The sequence below is a fragment of the Nannospalax galili genome, unplaced genomic scaffold, assembly GCF_000622305.1.
Source record: "Nannospalax galili isolate Female #2095 unplaced genomic scaffold, S.galili_v1.0 scaffold1225, whole genome shotgun sequence".
In the NCBI taxonomy this organism is placed as follows: Eukaryota; Metazoa; Chordata; class Mammalia; order Rodentia; family Spalacidae; genus Nannospalax; species Nannospalax galili.
The window spans coordinates 118,744-129,906 of NW_008352717.1; the positions used below are offsets into that span (position 1 = coordinate 118,744).

General features: G+C 51.6%; 2 protein-coding genes across 2 annotated transcripts in view; one reads left to right on the forward strand and one right to left on the reverse strand.

The window, feature by feature from the left end:
* Nucleotides 1-6,046, forward strand: part of Clcn6 (chloride voltage-gated channel 6) — a gene marked incomplete in the record, with an annotated part of 36,179 nt that extends 30,133 nt beyond the window's left edge. Inside the window, 3 exon segments of the mRNA XM_008849928.2 lie at nucleotides 1,005-1,112; nucleotides 1,210-1,335; nucleotides 3,506-6,046. Of these exon segments, the coding sequence (XP_008848150.1) occupies nucleotides 1,005-1,112; nucleotides 1,210-1,335; nucleotides 3,506-3,586 (315 nt within the window).
* Nucleotides 6,047-7,694: 1,648 nt separating this feature from the next.
* On the reverse strand, nucleotides 7,695-9,979 carry Nppa (natriuretic peptide A). Its single transcript, XM_008849929.1, has 3 exons — nucleotides 9,531-9,979; nucleotides 9,098-9,424; nucleotides 7,695-8,630 (listed from the first exon to the last, which is right to left on the reverse strand). Exons 1-3 carry the CDS (start codon nucleotides 9,648-9,650, stop codon nucleotides 8,619-8,621), a joined length of 459 nt encoding a protein of 152 aa, XP_008848151.1. The 5' UTR covers nucleotides 9,651-9,979; the 3' UTR covers nucleotides 7,695-8,618.
* Between the last annotated feature and the right edge of the window lie 1,184 nt (nucleotides 9,980-11,163).

The following is an 11,163-nucleotide window of genomic DNA, read 5'->3' on the forward strand; positions in this document are numbered from 1 at the left end:
TTCCAGTGACTCTCCTGGGGTTGGGGGTGGGTCCTGCCATGGAGGGTGCCTGAGCCCCTCTGTGGTCTGACAGGCCTAAGGAAGAGCACAGGACAGAAAAAGGACCTTGGGCAGAGTGTGTGATGACCCGTCTGGCTGGAGTGGTTAGAAGTTGATAGGGAGCTTTGGGGCAAGGAGGTCAGAGGGGGTGAGAGAGCCTGCATCCTGAAGCGTTTGGACTGGGCCAGCCTGATCGAGCACAGGGATTCCAGGGCTGCCTGGCAGGCAGAGGACCAGTGCAGTGAGGCCAGCTGTGAGCCAGGTGAAGGTGCCCAGAGTGAGTTACAGGAGCAGCGTCCCATTCGGGCAGAGCAGTGGCAGAACCACTGGCTGCTCTGCCCGTCTCTACACTCATGCACTGGCCCGACGACCTGGGGGAAGGTGACAGCACCCCTGTGGGACTGCCCCTCGGTTGCTGTGCCAAACTGCCATTGGCCTGGTGGCTTGAAGCAAGGTCTTTACAGCTCAGGGCCAGAAGTACAAAAGTCCAGAGTGAGGAGCTAGGAGAGGGTCGTTCTGGCCTCCCCTCCGCCTGTGGTTGCCAGCAGTCCCCGGCACTCCTGGCTGTGGACATCACTTCAATTCACCTCTATTGTCACACAGTGCTCACTCTCTCTGTTTCCTCTCCCCATTTTGTAAGGACCCCTGCCATCGGACTTAGGACCCCAGTCCAGTGTGAGCTCCTCTTAAGTGAATCTGTAAATACTGTTTCCAGTAAGGGCACCTGAGAGGTACCAGGACCGTACTTTTCGGGGCACACAACCCCTAACTCCTATTAGCAGTTTTCTCGTTCAGAGGATCCTTGCTTTGGATTAGGCTGTCTCCCTCCTTGGCTCCTGCTGTGTCCCCTGCACCCCCCTGGGCATGTGGCTGGTAGATAGGGACATAAGTGAAAAGGGAGCTGTAAGCATGACTCTCCCCTGCTGCTGCCACTTGTTACAAAGGCACTGTGGTTGGATTTGCAGAGTGCCAGCCAGCCACGCCTTTCCTATGCTGAGATGGCCGAGGACTACCCGCGGTACCCAGACATACATGACCTGGACCTCACGCTGCTGAACCCTCGGATGATCGTGGTGAGGAGGGCTGTCCAGAGCTGCTCCACATGCTACCCAGCTGCTCTGTGCCATGTTCATCCTGGTTTGTGGGTGACCCTTGCTGTCTCTTCTACAGGATGTCACCCCGTATATGAACCCTTCGCCGTTCACTGTCTCCCCCAACACCCATGTTTCCCAAGTTTTCAACCTGTTCAGAACCATGGGCCTGCGCCACTTGCCTGTTGTGAATGCGGTGGGAGAGGTGAGTTAGGACAGAGACCTAGCTCCCTGCTTCTGTGGTCTGTCCACCCACCTGAGCTCTTCCCCTGCACATACTGTCCCACACGGTCAGCAGGTGGCACCATCGTGCCATGGCCTGCCTCCCAGACTGCTTTCTCCACCCTGGGGGTTTCTCTTGACTTCCTGGCCTGTGTCCTCCGCTCCCGCCTGTTATGAGCATTCTTACCATCAAATGAGAGAATTTTAGGCAGAAAACTTTTTTTAAAAAATCTACTTATTGGCTGGGTATGGTGGCACACGCCCTTAATCCCAGCCCTCGGGAGGCAGAGGCAGGCAGATCTCTGTGAGTTCAAGGCCGGCCTGGTCTACATAGTAAGTTCCAGGCCAGCTGGGGCTACAGGGAGACCCTGTCTCAAAAAGGCCAAAAAAAAAAAAAAAAATCTACTTACCATGTGTTCGTGTGTATGGGGGAGTGGACACGCATGTCACAGTGCATAGGTGAAGATCAGAAGGCAACTTAGTGGAGTCGGTTCTCTCTTTCTACCTTTATGTGTGTTCTGGGGATCAGACTCAGGTCACCAAGCTTACATAACAAGCACCTTCATGTGCTGAGCCATCTCACCAGCCCAACTTTATTTTCTTATTACATGATCATTATTGTATTGTATTGTGCTGTCCCAAATAAGAAAGCACAGATAAACAGTGCCCAGCCCTCATCCCAGCCACCATCCTGTGAACTTCCCTGTGCTCGGCCGTCTACACAGCCAGAGCTAGTTTATGGTGGAATTTTAAAAAATATTTCGTTATTTTTATTTAATGTGTGTGAGTGTATTGTCTGCATGTCTGTATGAGCACCCTTGCCATGCAGCGCCTGAGGAAGTCAGAAAGGGGTGTCGAATTCCTCTGGAACTAGTGTTACAGACAATTGTTAGCTACCATGTTGTGCTGGGAACCAAACCTGGGTCTTCTGCAAGAGCAGCCAGCACTCTGAGCCATCTCTCCAGCCCCTATGGTGGAAGTTTTAATGAAAATGAAATCACTGTCCATAGTGGGTCTTCACCCAGACACTCATCTATGGTGGATACTGGGTTTTGGGGGTTTTGGGGTTTTGTTTTTTTTTTTCCTTTGTATTTTTATATTTTTGAGACAAGGTCTCCCTGTAGCCACAGCTGACTTAGGACTTGCTATGTAGACCAGGCTGGCCTTGAACTCAGAGATCCACCTGCCTCTGCCTCCCGAGTGCTGGGATTAAAAGTGTGCGCCACCACTCCTGGTGGTAGATGCTGTTTTGTCTTAGGCATGCTAGGCAAGTACTCCACCATTGAGTTCCAAGCACTCCACTCTGGCCTCTATGAGGATAGATCATCATGGCTGTTGTACAGTCGGTCATTTTGTTCCCTGTCCTCATTAGGTATTTGTTGAGCTCAAGTCCCTTTTGAAGTCTTTCAAAAATGGCCCTTTAGGAAGTGGAGACTCTGTAGGGGTTGGCCAGATGCAAGTTCTTCCCTCTTTTCCTTCATTTCTTCCTCCCTCACTTCCTCCCACCTTCCCTCTCACTGGCTTGGTATTTACTATGTAGCTCAGGCTGGCCTTGAACTTGAGGCAGTCCTGCTTCAGCCTCCCAGATACTGCAGTTACAGGTGTGCGCCACCACACTTGGCATGTGCCCCTTTAAGGCCTTACAGCTCGGTGTAGAACCTGTGCCTGGTATTTATCCATAAACAGATACACAAAACAAAAGACACTAGCTCTGCCAGGCTTTGTGACACACACCCATAATTACAGCATACAGGAAGGTGGCAAGTTCAAGGCCAGCCTGGCCTGTGTGATGAGACCCTGTCCCGACCCAAACCAAAAGTAATAAAAAGATGCCTGAGCACTCAGATACATGTAGGAGAAAGCAGGTGGTTTCTTTGAAGAGAAGTCTCCCCTTCTGTTGGCCACTTAGTCCCTGCTCCCTTCCTGGTCAGGGCCACCTGGCCCAGCTCAGACTCTTTTTACAGCTACATCTGTCCCCTGGCCTCCAGCATAGCCCTGATCCTCCCCTGGGTTTAGGAAATCAGATCTTAGCATGCCTGCCCTGGCCCCAGTTCTGTCCTCTTCATCCTGTGACAGGCTGATAGGCTCTCTTCATGCACGTCCTTGCCAGTGAGTTTTAGCCTGCTGTAACTCAGTCATTCTTTTTGCCCTAGATCGTAGGGATCATAACACGGCACAACCTGACGTACGAGTTCCTGCATTCCCGGCTGCGGCAGCACTACCAGACCCTCTGACAGCCCAGGCTCCTGCCACTGCCAGCCCACTCTCCTGGAGATGCCTCTGCAGGGTGCTGTCGCACTCACTGGCCCCCACAGCTGACATGAAGGCTCTCAGTCACCCACTTGGTCAGAAAGCCTGGAGTTATGAACCACTTGGGGTCAGAGGTCCTGGGGATGGTGTTGCACCAAAAGTTGGGCTTTGATAACTTCCTGAGCAAGTATTTTCCATTTCCTGTTCCCCAGGCTCTTGCCATTCTATGTTGGCACAGGCTCCCTGAGCCAGGGCCCGATGTAAAATCAGATTGGACCCTAAGGACACTTGGTGCCCCTCTGTTGCTGATTTCTTGGAAGAGTGCAGCTGTTGCCTGAGCCCGGCAGGGAGGGGCTTGAGCTGAGGCAAACACTGGGGGTGCCATTTGCAAATCAGGTTTGTTTCTGAGTTCAGGAATTGCTGAGATAATTCTCCATGTCCAGGAAGGACTGCCTTTGCCAGGGGATGGACCCCGGACTCAGCATCCTCACTGGCCCTTGTTCTGTTTCCCAGGAGCGACACGTGCTCTGCTTGCTCCTGTGACTCAACTCTCCTCAGAACCACCACTGACCAAGCTCACAAAGCATTAGCTCCCACTAACAGCCTCTGGACCATAAACTCCATCGTAGAGCGACAGTGCCATCTCCCCTCGCTAGTCCCCACACACCGCTTCTGGCCTCTCTCTCACTCTCCGTCCTTCCTTTCCTTCCCATAACTTACTACACTTCCTGCGTTTTGTCTCCACCTTCCCTGTGGGGCAGCCACAGCTTAGTCTTGGCCTCATTCCCAAAGTTAGCCCAAAACAAGGACCCCCTAGACAAAGCCATCACTCAGAGTCCTCCTACAAGCTGGCCAGCAGACTGTCCTGAGCCAGGGCCACTCGAAAGGTAGCGCCTTAGAGGAAAGCAGATGGCTCCCTTCCCGTCACTGTTCCCACCCTGCTCCCTGCCCTACTCCCCACTCACCTCCCTCTGCTGAGGGCTCTTCCTCAGCAGCTGCTGGGCTGCAGGGCTGGGAGGAGTTGGGGGGTGCTCCTGCCCTGTGGCTGAGGTGAGTGGAAGAAACGCAGTAGTTTTTGATGGCCTCATTCTCTGCTGGGTGCCTCGGTTCCCACAGTGAACACCTGGGTAGGGACACTCATCCTCCTGCAACCTACGGTCCCCGTGGCAGCTGTTCTTTAGGACCCTAGATGGCATTCACTTTCATTTAGTGGTTTTTAAACCATGGAAGTTGCTAGAGGGTAAAAGAGTATCTGGGCCTGGGCACAGTCAGCCCTGGCTGGACAGGGGCTTGTGCTCAGCACGTTCTGGGGGCTTATTCCCCAGCCACAACGGGACCATTCCAGATGACAGCAACTTGTGCCCTCTCCATTCTCCCTATTTATCTTTTTGACCAAAATGACCCTGACTTGTTCGTTTTTCAGCTTGTCCAGATGCCCGAACTTGTGAACGGGGGCAGTACCCCCAGATAGAGGGGAACTCGCACCTTTGTGAAGCAGGTTCGTTATATGACTGAGTGTAGAGCCTGCCTCGTTGTCTTTCATCAAGAACACCAGTTCCCACACGAAGAGAAGGACGTGAGGGCCTTAGCATTCTTTGTGCCCTGCTGGGTTTGCAGAGCAGGATCCCTTCAGAGGACCCTGAGTCCCAGCCTCCTGCCTAGAAGCCAGCCCTGGTGACCTGTTGGAATTTGTCCATCCTATACCTGCTTGTCACCCATCAGTTTTGCCCAGGTAGAGTGCAGATACCTCCACCCTAGAGGCCTGAGCCCAGCCCCTCTGGGACACAATTTCCTGTGCTGAACCTGCCCTTTCCAGAAAAGTCCAGAGAATACAACTCCCCTTGTGACCAGTAACTGTAAACCTTGGCCCCGTCCCTATTGCTGTCCTCAGAAACCAGTGACTTGCCACAGCACCTTGTCAAATAAATTCAGTGATGTCTGAGGTTGGTTGGAGGGGTTCCCTGGGTTTCTTCTCCACAGGCATTCTGTGGCTCACTAGCTGAGGTGTCTGAGGCTGACAGGCAGACCCCGTCCTGCTGTGGGAGTTTGTGTGTTTTGAGACCTCTGCTTGTGACCTTGTCTAGCAGTTTCAGCTGGAACCAACAGACATTAGCTTGACTCAGCCAACCATGTGACAGTTCTGATGCACAATTGAATTGCACACTGACAGCCCTTAGTGACAAGAAAGCCTCTGGGAAGGCCAGCAGGGCCTTCCTGGCCATGTTGACGTGCAGTATTGCCCCTCGGCTCCTGTGGACCTCGGTATTTACAGCCACAGCTTCCACCTTTCCGTTGGCGTTGTTTATATGGTAACACTAGCTAATTCCATTGTGTATATAATGGATTTTTTTAATTTGTAAAAGTCTATTTTTATTTCAACTTTTGGAAGTTGGAAGTTCTCGTGGTAACATGTCAGAATAAAACGCACCTGTCTGCTCTTTTGAGGTTTTTATTTCATTGCTTTTCTTTCAAATAGAGAAAAATTGCAGTGCTAGAAGGTAGTCTTTGAGATCAGGTCTGGAACTGGCCTTACACTCCCTTGTCTTCCTGCCTCCACCTCTCCAGTGCTGGGGTTGCAGGCATGCGTTATCATGCCCAACCAAAAGGTGGCCTGGTGGCCTTGCATCTCCCTGCCACTGCCCAGCAGGTGTTCTCATCCTGTGCTTGCTTACCTATGTCTGTCTACTGCCATGATGGGCCTGGACTGGTCCATAGTGATGTTTTCTTCCTGTAAAATCCTTTTTTCCTGCAACACTGTTCCCCGAAGCAGAAGTGCAGAGTCCACTTGGATCCTAACTCCTTGTTGGGGTACTCGCCCCACAGGCAGGATCCTGACAGCCAGCCAGGAACGATGAAGACGGCCCTCACGCCTGGCTTCTTGCACTCACTCCCAGTGTCTGTGACTGAGCTTCCATCCCACCAGTGGGAGGATACCGGGAATACCAGTCCTTCTCTAGCCTCAAGTTCTTTTACCTTGTTAGTCCCTTGTATTCAGTGATAACCCTCTGTGACGGTGAGACCCCAGGAGTATCCCTCTCTGCCCACTCCCCTCTCCTTGCAATAGGGACTTCGGGTGCAGACCTCAAGCCAGATTTGATTTGACCTGACGCTTTTCCATCTCTCACAAGTCCTCTGCTTCTTGTTTTTCTGCACCTTCTGATTTGACATCCAAGCAGGAGCATTTGCTTCTGGTCTCCCCTCTCAGACACACCCTCTTATTTGACTTCCTTTTCTCCCCATTTCTGTTAAAGGTGGCCACTGTTGGCTGAGGGAGTACTGGAAGGTGTTTCCCATCTAGGAACCCACAGTGTGGGGACACAGGCACACAGTCACACATGGCAAACCACATCATATTGGAGTTATAAAGTACTCCTGTGAAGACACTCATTTTCATTGGGCTTATGACCAAGGAAGAAGCCATGTTGAGATTGGCCTTGAATGAGTAGGACTGGGTGGTGGTCGGCACCCTGGGCTCAGGGACCAGCAGAAATGAGCATACAGCAAGGTGTGTAGGGGAAGGGGATATTAGCATCAGGATCTGAGGTAAAGAGGAAATGGGGGATGGGCAGGAACAGGTGGGAAAGTAGAGCCCTTCCTTGTTTAAGAGGACCTTGGTGTCATGTTCTCTGTCTAGAACAGAACCCTTTTCACAGACAGATAGAAAAATATTGCAGCTTAGCCAGGCCTGGTGGCTGTGAGTTCCAGGTCAGCCTGGTCTACACAGTTGAGACCCTATTTAAGAAAAAGACAAGCCGGGCATGATGGAACATACCTTTAATCCCAGCACTTGGGAGGCAGAGACAGGCAGATCTCTGAGATTAAGTCCAGCCTGGTCTACATAGTAAGTTCCAGGCCAGCTGAGGCTACAGGGAGACCCTTCTCAAACACAACAGCAACAACAAAAAACACCTGCATCTTCCCGGTGGCTCTCACTTCAGTCAGTGTATAGGTCCAGGCACCGTAGTCCTGAATGAGGGAGACCATGGCTATTTTTCAAATGCTTTTGACTCCCTGGGCTCAGAGACAATAGATAGATGATAGGTAGGTAGGTAGATAGATGATAGATAGATTGATAGATAGATAGATGGATGGATTGATAGATGATAGATAGATAAAGTAGATAGGTAGATAGAATGAGATGGGTGTGGTAGTTCACAAGGCATTGAACTTAGACCTTTTCTTCATTTTGCACAGCTGTGAACCCTTCATGCCACTGACTCTTGTCCATACTGAAAGTAATATTCACTTAGCAGCAGGTCCTCAGAGCTACCAGAAATCTAGTCAGTATCCGAGTTTTCTGAATGTGCCTTAAAATCACCCGGGCTGTAACCGAAACACAGGAGGAGTGAAAAAAAAATTGTCTGTTGGGCACAAGCGTCATTAACTATCACCAGGAAAAGACATCCAGATGTTTGTGAGTTTCCTTTTCATGGGTGTGAGCAAATGTGGGTAAAAATAAATGCCCTTTCCATCTCCATGGACTTTTTCAGATTTTTCCTGTGACTGAGGCTGATGTGAGCCAAGCAGAGTGAGGACTGTGACTCGAGTCCCCATACCCTCAGGAGGAAAAGAAGGGAGGGAGGGAGAAGTCATAGGACAAAGCAAGCAAGCAAAGCAGGCGGTCTTTTCTGTCACAAAGGGAAAAAAAATGGCATGGAAGGAACTTGAGGCTCGTGGGAAGGGAGCACAAGCAACTCAGACGGCCGCTTCTCTGTCCGTGGTGCTGAAGTTTATTCTTTTTTTTTTTTTTTCCTTTTTTCCAACTGTTTTCTGAAAGGGGTGAGGATCTACCTTATGCACAGTGTGGGAGAGGTAGGAAGCCTCTTTGAAACCACTCATCTACATTTAGCATTGATTGTGATAGATGATGTCAGCTGCTGTGGCTCAGTAGGGTGTTGGTCACACCTCCAAGGAACGAGATGAGACCAAGCTTCGTGATACGCTGACACAGGGCAGGGGCTTAGGGTCTCTTGCAGTCTGTCCCAGGAGGCCTGGATGCCCTTTCCTCCCTGGCTGTTATCTTCGGTACTACAAAGAGAAAAATATACTTGGTTTGGTGATCCGGCTTTACCATCCCAAACCACTCAACCTGACTGTGGACCAGCTATTTCCCACCAGTCTCACTCCAGCTCAGTGACCCTTTGAGTGTCATAAACCGAAAGTCACTCATAAGAGTTAATACATGCAGTCTTGGTCCATTTCATTTAACCCTGTCAGAACCTTGCAGTTGTGGGGAGAGCATGAACTGCCCTCAGCAAGGCAAAGGTGACTTGTCCCTCCCATGTGAAGTGACTTGGAGGCCATTGGCATTGTCCTGACATTTGTAGGGCATCCATCAAGGTGGGGTAGAACTCTCAGAAGGAAAAAAAATGGCTGCACTGGTCCCTTTTCTGCCAAAGATGATCCCCAGTAAGTACTCTTTGGAAAGGTTTGTACCTCAACAAGACCACAGCTTTCTTCTACTTCATCCCATCTCCATCCCCAGCTCCTCTTACCCGGAAGCTGTTGCAGCCCAGTCCACTCTGGGCTCCAATCCTGTCGATCCTGCCCCCGAAGCAGCTGGACCTCCGCAGGCTTCGAGGGGTGGCAAGCAGGGCCCTCAGTTTGCTTTTCAAGAGGGCAGCTCTATCGGAGGGGTCCCAGGGGCTCCGTCCAAGGGCACCCCCATCTCTCTGAGGTGGATTGACCTCCCCGGTCCAGGGAGGCACCTCAGGAAGGGAGCCTAGAGCTGCTCCTGCTTCATCGCTCTGCTCACTTAGGGCTTGTGGGGATACCACCTCATCTTCTAATGGCATCTTCTCCTCCAGATGCTCCAGCAAATTCTTTACAAAAGGAAAATAAATGCAGGGGAGAGGAGAGGTCTCAGAGGAATGGACCGAGTACCAGAGAGACCCTAACCCCAATCTGTGCCCTTCTTCATGGCCCTACCTTGAAATCCATCAGGTCTGCGTTGGACACCGCATTGTATATGGGGTTTGCTTCAATATGGCCTGGAGGCCAGAAGGCCAGGAAGACGAGGAAGCCCATGGCGATGGGGAAGGAGCCCATGCTGGTGTGGGTCGGGCCGATCTGGTGCTTGTCGCCTTCCTGCTCACTTCTCTCTGGTTGCCCTCTCTCAGCTTTGTCCGTCACTGTCTCCCGGATGCCTAGTTCCTCCCGTTTTTATAGCCCCCCAGCTCTCCGAGAACGCAGCGGGGCTGGAACCCTCCCCATTCTGTCACTTGCAGCGATAAAGCACTGAAGAGAGGAGCCAGCAGAAGATGCCCTTTTAAAGTTATCAGTTCAGCAGAGCTTGTCAACGTCCCTCTGCCTTGAGCAGCCCCAGCAGCCCCCCGGACCCTGAGCTGAAAGAGCCACATTCTTGCTGATTTGCCTCAAGAGGCCCCCACTTCAAAGGTGTGAGAAGAGCAGAAAAGAGTCTTTGGTTATCTTCCCGCCGCTGCGCCTCAGGATTCTTTCTCCTTGGCAACAGGACCCACGCGGGGAAGCAGAGGGTGCCGGCTGGCCTGCGCCCAGCTCCCCCTGCTTGCAGCTCAGCTGTCAGGGGCTCCAAATAAGGGCGGGAGAGGAGGAAATGGCAGGCAGCTGGAGGTTGGCAGGGATGGGGAGGGAGCGCACATGCTGGAGCTGGCTTCACACCTGATTCATTGGCCTCGTGGGTGGACCTCTGGCCCCAGACAACCCACTCCCACCCCCGGATGTCCCTGTCAGCAGTCAGGTGAAAGGGAGTCAATTTTTTTTAGAGTATGAAGTCAGTCAGGAAGCCAATATGATGCAGGCCCTAAGAATTCAGCAGCAAGCATAAACATCAAGGGCAGTTAGCCCAGCAGAGCTTCCTCCGAAGCATCGCCTCTTTCCCCGTCTCCCAAGTCACCCTTCCAAGGGGTGAGAGGACAGGTGTGGAGGACACAGTCACTTTCTTGGTCTTGCTGAGACTTTGAGTGTGAAGTGTGTGATGGTTTCACCCTTCCCAGGAGAATGGAGAGAGGGACGGAAGGGAGGGGGATGTGCATGGCCTCTGAAGTCAGGCAGTGAGCCACAGAGTTCATTCCCCTGGCATCCTCAGGAGCATGACCAGGCAGCAAGCCATCCACCTTTAATGAGAGACCTCCATACCCCAATGTCAGCATATTCAATACCGTGTATGCTGGGTCAAGGTTACAGTGGATTGAGGGGGGCTAGAGAGATGGTTCAGTGGTTAAGGACACTGGCTGCTCTTGCCTGGGTTTGGTTCCCAGTACCCACATGGTGGCTAACACCATCTGTAACTCCAGTTTCAGGGATCTGATGTCATCTTCTGACCTCTGTGGGCATTGCACAGGTGTACTTACATACACACAGGCAATACACTCAAATGCATAAAATAAAAATAATAAATTTTTAAAAACTGATGGTTGAGGGGCTGAGAGACCCACGTTATCCCAAACACTTCACTTCTTTTTCATGTGTGTGTGTGTGTGTGTGTGTGTGTATGTTTGTATGTGAGAGTACAGACACATGTATGCCACGTGTGGAGGTCAGAGGATGACCTTGGTTGTCGGTCCTCACCTTGTTTAAACCA

What these genes read in the sequence shown, in the direction of transcription:
- Nppa (XM_008849929.1), bottom strand. Translation starts at nt 9,650, where the DNA reads ATGGGCTCCTTCCCCATCGCCATGGGCTTCCTCGTCTTCCTGGCCTTC. An exon ending in CAGACCTGATGGATTTCAAG is followed by an intron (nt 9,425 to 9,530) that starts GTAGGGCCATGA and finishes CCTTTTGTAAAG; the next exon opens with AATTTGCTGGAGCATCTGGA.